The 19,636-nt window shown below is 37.7% G+C and overlaps 1 protein-coding gene across 5 annotated transcripts in view; it reads right to left on the bottom strand.

The window, feature by feature from the left end:
• Window positions 1–19,636, bottom strand: part of ATG13 (autophagy related 13) — a 44,736-nt gene that overhangs the window by 12,696 nt on the left and 12,404 nt on the right. For 3 of the 5 annotated variants that reach the window (XM_063289684.1, XM_063289683.1, XM_063289685.1), the window contains 10 exons: window positions 17,518–17,599; window positions 15,824–15,904; window positions 15,258–15,377; window positions 13,963–14,009; window positions 9,138–9,278; window positions 5,315–5,355; window positions 4,511–4,607; window positions 4,140–4,238; window positions 3,244–3,337; window positions 1,665–1,763 (listed from right to left, as the gene is read on the bottom strand). In XM_063289684.1, coding sequence (XP_063145754.1) covers window positions 1,665–1,763; window positions 3,244–3,337; window positions 4,140–4,238; window positions 4,511–4,607; window positions 5,315–5,355; window positions 9,138–9,278; window positions 13,963–14,009; window positions 15,258–15,377; window positions 15,824–15,904; window positions 17,518–17,586 — 888 coding nt within the window. In that variant the 5' untranslated portion in view covers window positions 17,587–17,599. The remainder of the gene's footprint in view (window positions 1–1,664; window positions 1,764–3,243; window positions 3,338–4,139; window positions 4,239–4,510; window positions 4,608–5,314; window positions 5,356–9,137; window positions 9,279–13,962; window positions 14,010–15,257; window positions 15,378–15,823; window positions 15,905–17,517; window positions 17,600–19,636) is intronic. The other 2 variants (XM_063289686.1, XM_063289687.1) reach the window with 1 other exon arrangement.

Here is a 19,636-nt window from a genome sequence, read left to right as displayed (position 1 = left end):
AGTAGCAAAATATAGATTCTGATAATTACATAATTTTATAACATTTTAAAATGGCAATGAAAACTACTGTATTAATGCATTAAATATTCCAGGGTTACAAGTTACTATCCAACACACATTATAGTAGCTTTCAGCACAGAGCCAAAGATGTCTAAGAATGATGGGTAGAAAAAAACAAGCAAGAAGTAATTTCATACTCTTCAGTTGTATATTATGGAATGGGCATATCTGTAATTTTCAATTGTGTTTAGAGTTTATGCCAAGAATTGCTTGCCAGGTGTGCCCATCTGATTGACATGACTTTGTTTTTTAGAATTATTATGCTGCATATGGTAAATACAGTAGGGCTGATAAGTCTGAGCACACCAGAATACCTATATATGAAGGCATATAGATTTCAATAAAGTCACTTTACCCTATCTTTCTGTTTACATAAGAGAGTATGGATGCCACAGAAAGGGGGAGCTCTATGGAAATATGTATTTCCACATTTCTCATTTCCATTCACTGCTTTGTGTTTAATTGGTGCCCAAACCCAAACACACATACAAGATTTCTACTGAATCCTATGGGAATTTTCCATGTAGGGCCACTGTACCCTAGCCATAAAGTTTACTGAATTCTGAAATGAAAAAAAAAGACCACACAGAGGAATAGGAAGTTGTTCACCAACATATTTAGAATATAAAAATGTGTGATGTGTTATATATGTGTGATATATTATATAGGAATATATATACTTGATTGATATACAGTATGTTGATAAAAATCAACATGGCACAAATTCAGGCTATGAGATCCCTGAAAATGGTCTGCTTGGTATATAATAAAGTTTATCCATTTCTTTTTGTCAAATACTGGAGAAAATGAAATTATTATTAGATTTTTTTATGCCACTTTTTTTTAATTTGGTCAACTCAAGGCAGCGCTGAAGATGACAATCATTCCTCTGTAGCATTCACTTTGTCAAGGAATAAGCTCAGCAAGGATCACCTGCACAACCGCACTGTTTCCTTACACTATCATTAAGGCAGAAGATACCTTGCCTTTATTGTGACTGGAATTATTATAAATGGATCATCTTAGCACCAGGCAATTCCCCCTCCTTGCAAAGCCCTACCTTTCCCTCATCCTCTTGCTGCCCTTTTTCCCAGACCCAGCAACAAATTTTTAAATAAAACCTCATATATTAAAACTCTTGATCAATTCTTTGCATCTGGTTTCCTCTTTTTGGAAGGGAAGAGAGAAAAGCAGTATGCATGGCTGTGACAAAAGGTCTCTTGTCTATTTATTTATGGTACCCTTGCCAGCTCAATAGACTATTACAAGGTTTTTTCAGGAAAATCTCTAAAACTTTGCCTTCAACCCATGAATTCGGGAATCCTTGCAAGTACCTTCCTCAGTAACAAAACTACAAGTGCAGTGACTTTCAATATGATGTTTCCTTCTATTTCTTTTTGAAAAGGAATTTGGGAACTGAATAGATGATGCCAACTTTGTTAAGTAGGAGAAACCTAAAGGCCTGCTTCATTTTAGCCCAGCTGGTCTCACCAAGATCAAGTCAAAGCAAAAGTATTTACTGCTTACTGCACAAACACTTTTGTCATGTGTCTTTTAGGTTTTAAAATGTTCTTGGCTGTATACATTTTCCAAAATTAACTCACTTGATGTGAAAAGGCCAGCCCCATCATAGGGCCCTTCAAGGTATCCATCACCACAGGAGGAGGGGTCTGAAAATGTGCTTTAGTGACAGTAAATATACACTGTACAAAGACAAGGACACACAAAAGAAAACATGAAAGGAAGAGAAAGAAAAGGACTTCAGAAAGAAAAACTGAAAAAAGTTTGATGAACTGAATGTTAGGTCCAGACAGATATTAGAAACGTTCATGTACAGAATTGCAAGGCACTGCATGATTTGCAGAAGGTTTAACATTTCACGGGAACTGTTATATTTTCCAGATTAATCTCTTTCTCATTATATGTTGCATTGGAGAATTCACTTTAGATCAGGGAAAAAAAAACCATACTGTTTTGTATCTGCATTGGCCTTCTAATGGTTAAGTCAAATGGTCACTGGCAACAACTGAGAGGAGGAAACTACATAAAGATCAATTCTGTCAAAACCATCAAATATTACAAGGGCTACAACTTCCTCTACTAGCTTAGAGACTTGTGCCAGTTGAATGAAAATCAAACGAAGACAGGAGACATAAGCGTATGCGGAGGGGATGGAGTGGGGGAAGAATGAAGTGTGTCATGAAATCATGACACAAACCCTTATATATTTGCATCCAACATAAAGACACGAATACCAATGGGTGAGGTTTCTGGTTTTCAGTTTAAAGTGGACACGTAAGACAGCAGGAAAGTTTTTGATCACAAATCTTGCAACTGTGCTGCTTTTCCAGAAGCCATGTCTTTTCATACTAAACATGATTAAGACAATGGCAGCACTAGAGTCAGAACTTAAGTCTTGTCAAATTGGGATGGTCAATTCATTATTCAGGAAATAGTCGATAAGACACGATGGAATGCTCCAAATCAGGTATGAATTGAAATGGTATAGTAAGCCAGGGAAATGGGGATGAAGAAATCCCCATGGCTCATATTCAGAAGAATATTCTTTCCCTAAAATTAAAATTAAGAAATGATTGATTATATAAGCAATTGTGTGCAACCTGACTATCTTCTGGTCCCAGCAGCATCCACTCTCATTGCCAATAGAGAAGATCTGCAGCTGAAACTTATTTCCATGCCAGGATGGTTTCATTGCATTGGGTTTTAAAACTAAGCCTTGTGTCCTGATCTTTAACCCAACTGTTCTGTATGGCCATTGGCTTGAGTGTGGAACGAGTTTTCAAAACCAAATAGAAGAGTATCTGCCAATCTATGCAAGTAGAACATTTTTTAAAAGCTGAAAATTACAGATGGATTAAAAGGTTAGACTATATATATTATAGCAGTAGGTTGTCATCAAGACTGAACTGGACCTAATTTTTTTCCATATATCTATGCCCTATTCTTATTAATAAAAATATAACTCCTTGGCAATAGTGAAATATATGCACAAGGAGGTGTAATCACCATTACGTGTCCATCACCGTTTAGTTGTCATAGTCTTCATTTCTGTATATATTTACAGACTGAAAAAATATTTGCTATCAGCTAAAATATGACTGTACAACTGTCTAAGAGAGGCACACTAGGAAACTTCCAAGTTGATTTTGAAAAGCAACTTACCTGAGATGGTGGAGAAGTAGAGAAAGAGGTTGTGCATACTTCTTGAGAATCTTCCACTGATGGATATGCCATTGCATTTTCTTCACCTGTTGTTCTGTAACAAAATCATAAGATACATTTTTAAAATGGAAATGTTTAATAATAGCTATGCAAAGGGTCTACTGATATAAACACTGGAGACAGGAACTAGAACATTTGGGTGGAGTTGAAAGGAGAATTATGACAGAGCTCACTCTTTCCTTAAAAGAGCAGAACTACTAGGGTAGATTAAATAATTTTGGATTTTATCTGTTCAAAAATTTTCACTGGAAAATAATGAAACATTTTCTTATCTTCCACCTAGATGTTTTGTTTTTTAGAAGGAAGGTTCTACTGATAAATTCATTTCAATGCTTTAAGTTGTAGAGATGTACAAAATGTTGCTCCAGAGAGTCACAAAAGACATTTCTAAGCACCTGCTATTGTATTGGTCTATGAAGAAAATATTAAGATAGGATAAGTTTTGAAAAACAGAAAAACTATTAAAACAATAGTTTGAATCATGCATGCTTTCTTATACTATTGTACAAACATTAAAATAGAAACTTGTAAAACAAGTGCCAAGCTGTTGGGCAAAGCAACGAAGTATTTTCATTCTGCCCTTTACTCCAGAAAAACATCTACAGTCCCAAGGAGATTTCTCACTAACTACTGTGTGATCTGAAGACTTAGAATCTTCTCATATTCCATCCATCCACTTCTCATAGTGTAAGAAATTCAAGCTTTTTCTGCATACTACACTTCAAATATAGTGGTGAGCAAGACTCATGTAATTTTCTCTACCCAGCAGTGCATGCTGCAAAGGCTCTATACCTGGAATAATTGCCTTCACCTATTCATGATTCCTCTTTCCTCACCTGTAATTGCAGGGATGCATGGGTGAGGAGCTGGGATAGGGACGGTCCACAAAGTGATCAATGATAATCCCCATGATAGGTGGGGTCCTCTCAAACTGTCTGCAAGGCAATAAGTAATAAGCAAATTGTATTATTCAGAGGAGTGCTTTTTCTATTTTACAACTTGTTCTGACTGCCATAGTGCTCTTTTGGGTAAATTTATGGGGAGCAGAGCATCACCACAATTCAACCCTGCAACTCCACACATGAACAAGGAACTTGCTCAAAACTACCAAATAATATCAATCTGCCAAATCCAAGAAACTCAGGTTTTCAGGCTTAAAGAAGGGTATCCTAGAAGAGATTATTTAGTTTGACTATGAAGTCCTCACCTGGTAGACATGAATGCTAGGTTGATTCTGTAGGCACATGACAAAGTGATTGTGCCTAGTGGAGTACCAACTGTCCCAACTCGGACTGTCTGAAATCCTATACAGGCAGAAGAGAAATGGTCAATGTCCCAACTACTCTTTATGTCAATAACCGTCAACCACAAAGATAAAAGCTGGTTTGCTATTATTCTGTTCTTGGCTGAGTACCAATAAAACTGAAATCCCCAAGATGATGTCCATGCAGACCACCAGGCTCTACTGCTGCACCTAATTTTTAATTTCAATGCAATTTTGTTAATGGGAGACTAGTACATTGACAAGCATATCTCTAGACCCTACCTGAAATGGTAACTGGAACAGAAAACTCCAGGTCTGAAAGAACAAGCTTGTTATTTAGAAACTCAGTCATTACTACTACCTTGTACTTAGCCACAGTCCTGGAGAAGTTACCTTTCTTCTAACCTCACCAATTTACTTTTTGAAGTGTGGATGATTGGTGACTAAACAGCTTACTATAAAAGTCATTTATTATTATATTTATGATGTACTCAAAAGAGATCACTACAAAATTCTCCTATTAGTTCTCCTATTGACAAAAGTCACATTAATATATCCTTTAGTTGAATCCACTTCTCAGTTTCATCTCTTCATCAATCTCTTATAAATCTCAAATATCCATCCATCTATGCATCTATCCTTTGTAAACATGTGAAGTAGTTATTCTACAATTCTTCATTTTTATTTTCTACAGTCTGCCAACAGCCCAGAAGCCTTGATCTAAATTTTTCTGATACCCAGCCATACCTTCTCCCAAGCCATTCAGTTGTACTTCTCCAAAGTATACCCTACAACAGATGAATAGAGACAGAAATTATACATGTTATATATGTATTTCAGGGTGTAAGACATAGATTTAAATTCAATTTTTCATTTTTAATGTACAACAATGTAGATCACAAAGACATTATACACCATGAGAAGCTACTCTTAAGACTAAGTGTAGAAATATATCTTCAATTTTTCAAAATTAAAACCATGACATTTACCTTTGTTTATACCATCCCTATCTGTTTTCCATTGAAAACTGCAAAACTTGTTAGAATTTACTGTAATTTATAAAACTAGTACAAATAATTTAATAAGAATTCTTATTGCTATTACTTGGCAAATTCTTAGGTGCCAAAAGCAGAACATATGATTTGATTATTGGAACAGAATTTAGATATCCCCCCCCTCAAAAATAAAAAGAAATATACTATAAGATCAAATAAATTACTGCAGTAAGGTTTTGCTTTAAAATCCCATCAATATATTGTCAGTTTTAACTGATAGGCCCTAGGACATAAACAGGCAATGAAAATCCAAAGTACGGTAGTAGCAACCAATTAAATTTGAGGGTGACATGAGAAATTAGGGGCCAGACAGATCATGAGATGTCAGGCCTGTATCACTGAGACATATAAGTGTTTATAGAAATGCTGATGTTGACAAAAGAGGAACTTCTTTGATGTTAGAGGACATACTGTGTATTCTGTCCGAGACTGCAGTTTTACTGAGGCCATTCATTAAATACACCTGTGGTTTGGAAATATCAATCTTCTAACAATATTTTATTAGTTGGACTAGGCTAGGGAACTGGCAATAGGTACAACAGACTAACTGGAAAATTCCTAAATACACAGTTGTCCAATAGTACCCTAGTCAGACTATTACAGATTTACTTGCTCTTTAGACTTCAAAAAGCTTCCCCATATTAATACATTTCAGTTGCTTTAAACTGGAAGTTTAAACTAGATTCTCAGCCAGTTATTTATTCCAAGTCATGAAATCACTGACATTAAGATTGGATTAAATGAAATCAGTGATATTCAGCACAGATAGAAAATAAATAAATAAATAAATAAATTCGATCCGCCTTCATTATTTTTATAAATAACTCAAGGCGGTGAACATACAGCTTTTATACAAGCTAGTATAAAAGGTTTTTTTAAAGCTATTAAAGGAACATAGCCAAGGAAGTATCCTGATCAGCTTATTTTATTTATTTATTTAATTTTTATCCTGCCTTTATTTATTTGTTTTTTTATAAATAAGGCGGGGAACAATACTCCTTCCTCCTCCTATTTTCCCAACAACAACCCTGTGAGGTGGGTTGGGCTGAGAGTCTGTGACTGGCCCAAGGTCACCCAGCTGGCTTTGTGCCCAAGGAGGGACTAGAACTCACAGTCTCCCAGTTTCTAGCCCAGTGCCTTAACCACTACACCAAACTAGCTCTCTTCTTTTAAATTCTCAATCTTTTTAACAAATGAAATAAATAACAAAACAAAACTAAATACAGCAATATATTTTTGGAGTCCAATAGACCTATGAGCTTGTAGTTGGAAATAGGGTAAATAGGTGATTTCAGAATTATTCATTCTCCATTATCATTAGTATTACTTTTACCACAATTAGCATTAGGTTAAACATAGCTTATTGGCACAAAGTCATCAAGTGACTTTCACAGTTAAGGGTGGACTTATATCTGGGTCTGCCCATACTACATCCTGTAATATTAAATTTATATTCCTCACTTGGTTATCAGAAAATCATGGAGGTGAAAATACAGTAGAGAGAACTAAAATAAACCAATATTGCTTTCAGAGTAAATAAACCAAGAAGTCCAATGTACTTAATGCCCAAACAGACATTGAGTCACTTGCACACAATAGGTTGTCGAAATGGCTGGCCAAGAATAAACTGTCCTTTCAAACAGAAAAATACCTGACAATGGGTCTGACTCAATACCATAGGATAGCTCTTACTAGAGCAAGATATGAGCAACTAGATTCTATGGTCAAATACGGACCATTCCACCAAGTGCCTTACCTTGAGAGGACATGTGTTTGTGGAGCATCTGAAGTAGAAGACATTGCTCATGTCCTATTTAACTGCCAACTATATGCCCCAGCAAGGGCTTAGTACCTTCAGACATTAATTGACAGAACCACATACTGGAACTGTAACAAAAGACTATGTTACTTCCTCCAGGTCACAAATACGTATGTGGTCAATAGAACTGTTAAGTTTATAGTTAGGGCTGTCCAACTGAGAACGCAATTTATAGAACACATTGGGGTGACATGTAAAGGTGATGAATTTATTTAAACTCACATTGTTTCTGTATTTTATTACTCGTTTTATTATATCTTGCATTTTTATCTTACAATTTTATCTCTATTTTACTCTACTGTATTTTACCATATTTTATCTCACCATAGTATATTTTATCTAATTTTACTGTATTTTAGCTGTTTTATGGTATCGTATTTTATATTTTATATCTTATATCTTATAGTGGCCGATGCCCAACTTTCTGATATGGTCATTTAACTAATCAATAAAGTTATTCTTCTTCTTCCCTGCTAATAGATTAATAACCTCTTTGGAGTTGGATGGCACCTAAATAAATAATTTTGTGGCCCCTTTCCTCAAAAAACAATAGAAATGCAAAATTAATGGGGAAAGTTTACACTACAAATATGGGAATTTCTGCAATGTGGAGCAGAACTTATTCCCTAAGATGCTGTAAAATGTTTACCTAATGGACATTTGTAGTGTAGTATAATTAGTGTGATTTGTACTGTTTTTCCACAGAGCAATATACAGGCAGGGACAGGGAATTATGAAACCATACAATAACTAGTACTCTTGACAGCAGTGGAATTTATGACATAAACAAAATGCTAAATTATTATTGCTATCACTTTATGAAAGATTGCTTAAAATAGCATGGATCCCAATTAGTAAAGGAATGTGGTTGCTTTACTTTTTCATTCACTAAAATAAGAATAAACTGAATCTCTGATATCTTTGTAAATTAAACAATAATTGATTGAATGATTATCTGCCATCAAGTCATTTTCAACTACTAGCAACCACATAGATTTAAAAAACTAAAAAGAGGAAAGAAACTGAAGTATTATAGGACAACTGAACCCATAATTGTTGAGAAATACATGGAATATAAAGTGCTTTAGATTTGCTAAAATAATTTACAAGAAATCTGGAATCCATTGTTACCACATTGTCTTGTTAAATTATCTAATTAGATTTTATAACATTGCACTAAAGATGAAAACAGAGGACGGAAAACTATGCAACTTTTGTTTATTTTTTGTTTTATGAGTTATGCATAGAATTATAGTAGTGAATAATATTAAGCAAAACTGCAAAGTTCAAACACAATTGTCCACTTAATATAGAGAAATTTTGAAATGAAACAAAACGAAACCCCAGGTTTAACTATATTTTTTCTAGGTTATGAAACACAAGGAAAAATATAGCTGTAAACCCACAGATATTTATAAATTGTACACACAATAGAAGAATGCAGTCAACTGTCATTACACATTAGTGAACTTCTTTATTAAAATAAGACTAACAGAAAATTAAAAAGTAAAAAGAGATGGAAGCTCAGTGTTAACTAAACCTTTTAGAAGACTTAGGAAGCATGCTAAAGAATAAAAGGCTAGAGAAAAATAATGGAAATGTTAGAGCATGAAATATGAAACTTAATACAGACAATATAGAATATACTTGAAGTTCTATATTTTTGGATTCTGGGGATAATCAAAGTCAGTATTACCTGTACAATATGACATATTCATGACCTTGTTTTCTTGAGAGTCTGTAGGCTGGTGTCACCCTTGTTATAGCAAGCAAAGATTTCAGCAGTAGAGACAGCCTATTATACACAGTGTAGGAAACTTTGGTTTCTTTATCACATCTAAAAGCATACACAAAAATGATTAGTCCAATATTCCAAACAAATGATAAATTCTGAAATGAAGCAACTTTGGAATACTGAATTATCATTGTTAAAAAAACAAGCAACTGTGAGATTATACTTTTATAGAGTTCAAATCAGATAAATTTATCTAGAGATTCTGTGTAACACACCAATTATTTAATTCTAGTACAAATGTAGATGTTTGCTTCTCAAATATCAGAAAGGAATAATATCTTAAGCAATAATTAAACCATCCCTAAACCATCAATCATCACAGTGATCCAAATATACGCCCCAACCACAGATGCTGAAGAAGCTGAAGTAGAGCAGTTCTATCAGGATCTGCAGCACCTACTGGACAACACGCCTAAAAGAGATGTTATTTTCATCACAGTGTGGTATATGAAATAATACAATTTGTAAAAATAATAATAATACCATTATTATTGATATTATAAGGCAAAATCATATAGATCTTGGTTGGGGGAGATTTTAAGGTATAAATACTAATATTAGTTAATAGCAAAGTTTAAGCTAGTGAGTAACACAATGATAAATAATTAAACTAACACGCAGACAGAAAGAGACAGTTAACACAGGTAAAGGTTTAAATGTGTAAAAGCCTTGGGCTAATGAGGTGAAAACTGGCAGGCTTACAAGTAAGAACTCTTTCAAAAGAAACAAAAGGAAGCAATTGGTCTCTAACTAATTAGCCTAACACTGACCAACAGAGGAGACATATGAACAAAGGCTCCTCCAGGGTGTGCTAAGCAAGGAGATAGAGTAAATGTAACCATATGAGATACTGTCCTATGAGGATTTCAGTGTGTGAAAACCTTGGAATGTTTCAAATGTTTCAAAATAGGCTTTTACAAGCAAAAGCAAAATAAGATAGAGGGGTCCAGGGAATGAGGAGGTCGGAAGATTGTGCGTCTGAATGCCCAGCCAATGGGTAAACAGGCCAGAAAGGAGAGGGGGGAGGCTGGACAGGGAAAGGTATAAGAAAGTGTGTATTTGTAATTTTGTGTGGGGCATCTTTCCTTTTGATCGGACTCTGCGTAGCCTGGTCAAGGTGCCCACCGCGCTTTGCAAACCACTTCAAATAAAGTAAGTTCCTTCTCAGAAATCTCTGGTCCAGTTTTCGTGATTTTCATATCTAACAACAGGAGACTGGAATGCTAAGGTGGGCAGTCAAATGAGACCTGGAATTACAGGTAAGCATGGCCTGGGAGAACAAAACGAAGCAGGACATAGGCTGATAGAATTTTGCCAAGACAACTCACTCTGCATAACAAACACTCTCTTCCAACAACCTAAGAGACGGCTTTATACATGGACTTCACCAGATGGACAACACCGAAATCAGACTGACTACATCCTTTGCAGCCAAAGGTGGTGGACATCTATACAGTCGGTAAAAACAAGACCTGGAGCTGACTGTAGTTCAGATCACAAACTTCTTACTGCACAATTTAGGATCAGACTAGAGATTAGGGAAGACCCACAGATCAGCTAGATATGAGCTCACTAATATTCCTAAGGAATATGCAGTGGAGGTGAAGAATCGATTTAAGGGACTGGACTTAGTAGATAGGGTTCCGGAAGAACTCTGGACAGAAGTTCGCAACATTGTTCAGGAGGCGGCAACAAATACATCCCAAAGAAAGAGAAAACCAAGAAGGCAAAATGGCTGTCTGCTGAGACACTAGAAGTAGCCCAAGAAAGAAGGAAAGCAAAAGGCAACAGTGATAGGGGGAGATATGTCCAATTAAATGCAAAATTCCAGAGGTTAGCCAGAAGAGATAAGGAATTATTTTTAAACAAGCAATGCGCGGAAGTGGAAGAAGACAACAGAATAGGAAGGACAAGAGACCTCTTCCAGAAAATTAGAAACATCGGAGGTAAATTCCAGGCAAAAATGGGTATGATCAAAAACAAAGATGGCAAGGACCTAACAGAAGAAGAAGAGATCAAGAAAAGGTGGCAAGAATATACAGAAGACCTGTATAGGAAGGATAACAATATCGGGGATAGCTTTGACGGTGTGGTCAGTGAGCTAGAGCCAGACATCCTGAAGAGTGAGGTTGAATGGGCCTTAAGAAGCATTGCTAATAACAAGGCAGCAGGAGATGACGGCATCCCAGCTGAACTGTTCAAAATCTTGCAAGATGATGCTGTCAAGGTAATGCATGCTATATGCCAGCAAATTTGGAAAACACAAGAATGGCCATCAGATTGGAAAAAATCAACTTATATCCCCATACCAAAAAAGGGAAACACTAAAGAATGTTCAAACTATCGAACAGTGGCACTCATTTCACATGCCAGTAAGGTAATGCTCAAGATCCTGCAATGTAGACTTCAGCAATTCATGGAGCGAGAATTGCCAGATGTACAAGCTGGGTTTAGAAAAAGCAGAGGAACTAGGGACCAAATTGCCAATATCCGCTGGATAATGGAAAAAGCCAGGGAGTTTCAGAAAAACATCTCTGTTTTATTGACTATTCTGAAGCCTTTGACTGTGTGGACCATAACAAATTGTGGCAAGTTCTTAGTGGTATGGGGATACCAAGTCATCTTGTATGCCTCCTGAAGAATCTGTATAACGACCAAGTAGCAACAGTAAGAACAGACCACGGAACAACGGACTGGTTTAAGATTGGGAAAGGAGTACAGCAGGGCTGTATCCTCTCACCCTACCTATTCAACCTGTACGCAGAACACATCATGCGACATGCTGGGCTTGAGGAATCCAAGGCTGGAGTTAAAATTGCTGGAGGAAACATTAACAATCTCAGATATGCAGATGATACCACTTTGATGGCTGAAAGCGAAGAGGAACTGAGGAGCCTTATGATGAAGGTGAAAGAAGAAAGTGCAAAAGCTGGCTTGCAGCTAAACCTCAAAAAAACCAAGGTTATGGCAACCAGCTTGATTGATAACTGGCAAATAGAGGGAGAAAATGTAGAAGCAGTGAAAGACTTTGTATTTCTAGGTGCGAAGATTACTGCAGATGCTGACTGCAGTCAGGAAATCAGAAGACGCTTAATCCTTGGGAGAAGAGCAATGACAAATCTCAATAAAATAGTGAAGAGCAGAGACATCACACTGACAACAAAGGCCCGCATAGTTAAAGCAATGGTTTTTCTCTGTAGTAACATATGGCTGCGAGAGCTGGACCATAAGGAAGGCTAAGAGAAGGAAGATCGATGCTTTTGAACTGTGGTGTTGGAGGAAAATTCTGAGAGTGCCTTGGACTGCAAGAAGATCAAACCAGTCCATCCTCCAGGAAATAAAGCCAGACTGCTCACTTGAGGGAATGATATTAAAGGCAAAACTGAAATACTTTGGCCACATAATGAGAAGATAGGACACTCTGGAGAAGATGCTGATGCTAGGGAGAGTGGAAGGCAAAAGGAAGAGGGGCCGACCAAGGGCAAGATGGATGGATGATATTCTAGAGGTGACGGACTCGTCCCTGGGGGAGCTGGGGGTGTTGACGACCGACAGGAAGTTCTGGCGTGGGCTGGTCCATGAAGTCACAAAGAGTCGGAAGCGACTAAACGAATAAACAACAACAAAATCATCAATACCATAGGACAAATAAAGTTATAAAGAAATGGATGCATATTACAATATATCTTTGCTTGATACAGAATAAATAAAACAGTTTCTTCCACAATACTTGTAAGTTAGAATAGGGTATATAATCATGGGAATCTTATTCTTTTTAAATCTGGATGTACCAAAAAACAAAAAGGTTTCTTGCTTTCTAATGCAGTGAAACCATGATTTATCAAACCCCAAATCAGTTGACTTCACTTGCAATGGATGAAATTTTCATGGCAATTTATATAATTTGCATTCAATGAAATCATCACACAAATGTCATGTTGATGCAAATGATGTAATTTGCATCATTTGCTTAATGACATGATCACGCAAATAAGATAAACTTCTGCAATGACATACAGGTGACCACAATTGGGACCAGCAACTTGGTTGTTAAGCGAAGTGGTAGCTAAATAAAACTGTGACTGTGCTTATGATCTTACTTCAGTTTTCCTGAATGAAACTGGAATGCAATATTAACTGATTACTATACCTATAAAAATACTGTTCTAGATGGAAATGAAGCCTACTGATGATAACCAGTTCATCTAAATCCCATAGATTTTGCATTAGATTGGAACTGCATGGAAGCATTTCATGTGAGTGGGAACAGCCCTTTTTACTTCCAATTGGAAATGCCTTGCATACTTTTACTTTGTAATGTGCAGGTGTTAACTGAGAAATTATTTGGATGGACATGTGGATGTAAATTAATGTTATTACTACTTACCTCTCTGTGCATTTTAAAATGGAAAGAAAAAATGGGAACTAGTACCTTGTTATTTTCACTTAACAAGATGCCTCTTGTACCCATTGGTTCTAGAGATTTTATAATATTCACTGTTCCCATTCAAGCCTGTTGTTTATAACAACATTATGGCTTTAAAACTGAAAACCAAGTTTGTTTTTTCCGTCGTTTCTCTTTTCACTTCCCCTTTCTTTTATATTATGTCTTTTAGGTTCCAAGCATCCTAGGGTCAGGTACTGTCCTGTCTGTAACTGGTGTAAGCCCTTCTGATAGATTTTTTCATTAAAGATAAGAATGAAAATACTTTAAACAGTCACTTACTTTTCATTCATTTCTAAACACCAGATTTCCAGCTCCATGGAATCTCCCTGCATTGAAAAAAAAAAGTATTTCAACCAAGCCTTTATGACAGAGCTTTTACTAGTAAAAACATACTTAGTACAGATGAGTCAGTGGATGTTGCTGAAAGAAGGCAAATGAAGCTTTAGTATAGTTTCCAAATTAGGAAAAGTAATACCTTCAAATAATTGAAAGAATGTCACACAGAAGAAGCTCAAGACTTGTTCTCTGCCACTGCAGAATGCAGGACATGAAATAATGGATTACAGGAAGGCTAATTCTGATTGAACATTAGACAAAGATTCCTAAAGATTCCTAAGAGTGGTTGATAGTAGAACCACTTACTAAAGGAGGTGGTGAGCTCCAATTCATTGGGTGTGTTGAAGCTGAGCTGGATAGTCATCCATCAGCAATGTTTTAATTTGGATCCCAGTACTCCATAGGGGCTGGATTTGACAGTTTAAATGCCCCCTTTCAATGGTATGACTTGTAAAGTGATTTTAATAAGTAGTGAATCTTCATAAAGAGGTGAAAAAACACAAAGTTTCTCTTCATGTGAACCAATAAGTTAAATCTTATTCTGATCATGGGGCATGCTACATAAAGGAACACAAACACATTTTTCAGCATTCTAAAAAATATAAACTAAATTTAAACTAAGTTATAGCAAGCTTCCTATGGATTGCAGTTAGTTTAAGAATGTACATATAAAAATAGAGCCAACACACTTTTTCATCTGTATAAGAACACCATGAATTTTGATTGTTTTTACGCATATTTCAACAGTGGAGATAAAATTCCTCATTGGTTAGATAATTTCTTATGTGCAGCTAGTTAGTTGGCTTGTATTGAATCTTTTGCTTCTACAAACCACAAATATTAAGATTAAGGTTATTTGTCCTATTTGTAGAACTTTTGTACTGTACCTTTCTTAAATGAACAAGAGCAGAGTCTGATTTATTTATTAATACTTCTATCCCAGTAACTCATAACTTAAAACAATTCCCAATAGAATTCCTGAAAGAAGATTCTATATGTAACAATAATGCAGTGACGAAACAGAGTAGTTTCTGGTTTTTATATATATGAAAATTATCTATAATTTATTTATTTATTTGTCAAATTTTATCACTGCCCATCTCCCCCCAAAGGATAATACTGCCAGCAGTGGTTTATTGAAACCTCTTTTGCTAATTTTCATATGCATGACATGAAGCCATGTAATAAAATCTGAGAAGAATCTTAAAAAGAAAAAGAATTGTTGGTTCAGCTTATACCTCAGAGGTTTTAAGGGAGATTTCCACACACATTGACCGTCCAACAGCCGGCAGCTGCCCTGCCAAAGCTTTTTTTGCTTCATGAGTAACTTCTGGTATGTCTTTGATTGCCAAGTTGAACTGTAAAATTAGGAATGTAGATTTTAATTTTCAGGAACTTATTAGAAATCTGCTGTCTACCATACTGCAGGAATATGTATCATATAACACAGTTCACAACAGATTAATCTCACAACAATAGAACAAAACACCCTCTGCTGACACATACTGCAGATTAATAAATGTTGATTTCCTCATTATACTATTGTAAAGCAGGTAATATAGAAGCACAAAGATATATACAAATACCATTTGCTTTCACTACCCCTCTCTAGAGATCTTGTATCAGAATCGCAAATACTCAATAAGGAAATCTAATAAAACTTGTAAACGAGGAGTGAATTGCTCAGATATATTCTATATTTATACAACTACCCTCACAAGAGAACCAAAGTAGAAACGATGAGTATTTAACGTGACAAAACAAATGACATAATGAAGGGATTGATCTGAAAAATACATTTTACCCAGTCAGATCCTGTTGGTGAGGAGGATGAGCGAGTGCAGATTTTTTCTCCAAGTCGGGCCTGCACAATCACCTGTACAGTCTGAAAGACAAAACATGCTCACTGCACTGAGAAAAGTCAAGCAGTGACACTAGAGAAGACCTACTGAATGGGTAAGTACTATATTGGAAAAAAATGAAAGGAAGTACAAAAGCTGAATTAGTTAACTGCACAATATCAGAGAGTAGCTAATTGCTCAGATCTTGGGCAGAACACCTTTAAGAAATCATATAATTTTGCCTATATCTCTTAGCAATTTATCTACAATTCCTTTGCATTAGGGCTGTGCACACTTCAAAAATGATTATTTATTTAATAAATTTATAGGCCGTCCATCTTATATGCATAACTTTTAAAACAATAAAAACAATAGAATTAATAACAGAAATTTTGAAGAAGTTCACATTCTGAACAAGTACAGCAGCTCTTAATGAGAAGCTATGTCTTTATTACTCAAGAAAAAGGGCTGCTGCTTTAGGGTTTAGCACTGAGATTCTTGAATCTCTCCTATTCCTTTCTGACTTCCAAACCTTATCTGATAATGCAGGTGGACAAACCTATTTTGTTTTTAAAGCCAGAAATCCAGAAATTCCAGAAAAACTGAAAAGACTTATATGTTGCAGAATTAAATTCTACATTTTTGTGTGATTGCCACTGAATTGCTATATGAAGCTTTGGTTTTTGTTATGGTGCAGTCTAAATGAAATGTATGTATGTATATATGTATATATTCTTGTCTCGTCCATGCATGGTTTATTCCAGTAGCCCACTTGTCATCAGATTGTCCTGGTTCCCCAACAACTGGCACAGACCTTGTTAATCTGAGTGACATCCAAGCTGGCATGACTCTTAGTTCATGTCACTTTCATATTCAAGGTAGGCACATAAAGCAATAGGTGGTCTTTGCCAAAGGACCTCTACTGGTAAGGTACATACCAGCCTGGATTCGAACCCTGGTCACCTGCATCAAAAGGCGGTGCTCTATTCACTACAGTATCCTGCCACTCACTAGACAGGACCCGAGGTGCAGACTGTGCAGAGATCTCAGGGACAGTCCAACACATAGTGGCAGAGTGTAAGATGCAGGCAAGAACAGCATACACTGAATGGCACAACCAAGTAGCTGGCATTGTGTACAGTATGGGCTAGACCCTCCCAAATCCAGATGGGAGATGCCACAGAAGGTCGTGGAGAATTGCAGGGCTAAGATTTTGTGGGACTTCCAGATCCCAACAGACAGGCAGGTACTGGCCAATCAACCAGACATCGTGGTAGTAGACAAGGACCAGAAGACAGTGGTGGTGATAGATGCAGCAGTGCCAAGTGACAGCAACATCAGGAAGAAGGAGTATGAGAAGCTGGAGGAGTACCAGGGCCTGAAGGAGGAACTAGAGAGGATGGGGGAAGTGAAGGCCAAAGTGGTCCCAGTGGTGGTAGGGGCACTTGGGGCTGTGACTCCTAAGCTGGGAGAGTGGCTCCAACAGATCCCAGGAACAACATCAGAGCTCTCTGTCCAGAAGAGTGCAGTGCTAGGAACAGCTAAGATGCTGCGCAGAACCCTCAAACTCCCAGGCCTCTGGTAAAGGACCCAAGGTTGAAGAGACATATACCACCCATTGGGGTGAGAAGGGAATTTTTATATAACAAATAATTACCTTCAAAGCAAAAAATTTTATGAACTTGTCCAAGTCCTTCCTGTCCTGGGAGCTGAGGTCAGTATCCATTGCATATGGAAGTCTGAAACAGGACAACAATAATTTGATTCACATTTCCAGTCGTAGAAATCCTCTTATATTATTCAACCAAGCTAGTCTTAAACAATCAACAAGGTGTTGTCAGCCATCGTTAGTGAAATCAATCTGTCAGCCACTACTGGTAAAATGAATTTATTTAGTTAGATAAAAAGAAATTATGAAGATTCAGTGAAAGTTATATTCTGAATTGTTTATTTTTATTTATTTATTTTATTCTGCCTTTATTATTTTTATAAATAACTCAAGGCGGTAAACATACCTAATACTCCTTCCTCTCCTATTTTCCCCACAACAACCATCCTGTGAGGTGAGTTGGGCTGAGAGAGAGAGACTGGCCCAAAGCCACCCAGCTGGCTTTCATGCCTAAGACGGGACTAGAACTCACAGTCTCCTGGTTTCTAGCCCAGTACCTTAACCAGTAGACCAAACTGGCTGTTGTAAACTACCTGCACTTTTCAGAATCACCTCAGTCATAACAAAACTGGAGAAGCAAAATCAAGTAACTTTTTATTTAACTGGATGAACCTGCTAGAGCAACGTAATGAATAAGCTTAATCATTTGTGAAATGACTTCTAGGTAATGCAATGTGAGACAATGAATATATACTGAAATTTCATATTCATGTTAGTTTATTCAGAATAGGTCTGAAACTGAAGTCAGCAGCAGCTGACATCATGTTCTTATATACTGTTTGTGTTCAATGCATTAGAATGCTGGTTTAATGAAGACAGAGGTTGGTCATGTTGAGGTGATGATAAACAAGCCTAAACACATACTTTGGTTATATGATGTGATCAGACAAGAAAAGAAAACAACTATTGATAAAGTTGAGAGAAGCAGAAGACAATGAATAAAATGGGTGGATGGATCAAACAGATTACTGGAGTGTCCTTGGAAGGGCTGTGGATGTAGATATTCACAGCAAACCAAGATTATTACAGAAGGCAGAAATAAAGTACCTATATGATATCTTTCAATGCACAACCCACAAAAAGAATAACCATCCCCTTTGTTAAAGGCATCTTAGAGTCCACTAACAAGCCTCCTTAGCTACTTGGAATAAATATGGCACACAAACCAACAAGTGTCATGAGTGCCGTTGAGCTAAAGTCATCAGCGCAATGGCACTCATGACAATGACAAGGAAATAAGTGAAGGGGCACAAGTTAAGTAGCCATCAACCCACAACGACTAACGGCTAACAAACAATAGCTAAACTAATCACGGAGCCACCCAAGCCATCAGCGACAATACAACGGGGATCGCCCAGCTGAAAGCAATCAGCAGAAGAATGGAAACCTGAGGATGGGCGATCCTGGAAACCCTCAACCAATGGCAGGGCAACGCATGGGACAAAGGGGGGTGACGTGACCGTGAGCGAGGGGGCGCTGACCGGCGCGGGGTATTTAAACCCCGCACCGGCGCGCTCCTGTCACTCTCAGCTTTTTTCTACCAACGTTGTACCTAACCTGAAATAAACCAGAACCTGCTTTGCAAACCAGTGTCTGAATGTTATTCAGAGGTAGGCAGCGCATGACATAAAGCTGAGAGTCATAAACTCAGCCTCGCCGAGCCCCACCGGACGACAACGAGCCGAGGGAGGAGTAGACGGCGAGAAGACCAGCAAGATGAGGCCGGAACGGCGCGGGCAAGGAGGGCGAGCCGCGCGGCAAGAGACAGAGGAGGACCGACCGAGGCCAGAGGCACCGCGGACTCCCGGAGCCATGGACGCCCACCCCACCCGACCCGAGCCTCAGCTCCAACCCCAAGGGGAGATGGCGACGGAGGCAACCCGACCGCGGGAGGGAGCAGCACGACTTCCGAAACCAGCGGAGGACCCCGCGCCCCACATCGCACCCCAGCAACGGGCGTGGAGCGACAGCCCCACGGTGCTCAACACGGAGGAGGACGACGGAGACACCCATCAGACGGAGGAGGAAGCGGACCCGCGGCGGAGGGACGATGAACCCCACCGGCAACCCACCCCCGAGGACGCGCCAACGGAACCGGCCCCAGCGG

This window comes from Candoia aspera, chromosome 1 (genome assembly GCF_035149785.1).
Source record: "Candoia aspera isolate rCanAsp1 chromosome 1, rCanAsp1.hap2, whole genome shotgun sequence".
Lineage (NCBI taxonomy): Eukaryota > Metazoa > Chordata > Lepidosauria > Squamata > Boidae > Candoia > Candoia aspera.
The sequence above is the reverse complement of the archived record's forward strand: the minus strand, read 5'-3'. Positions and strand labels throughout refer to the sequence as shown.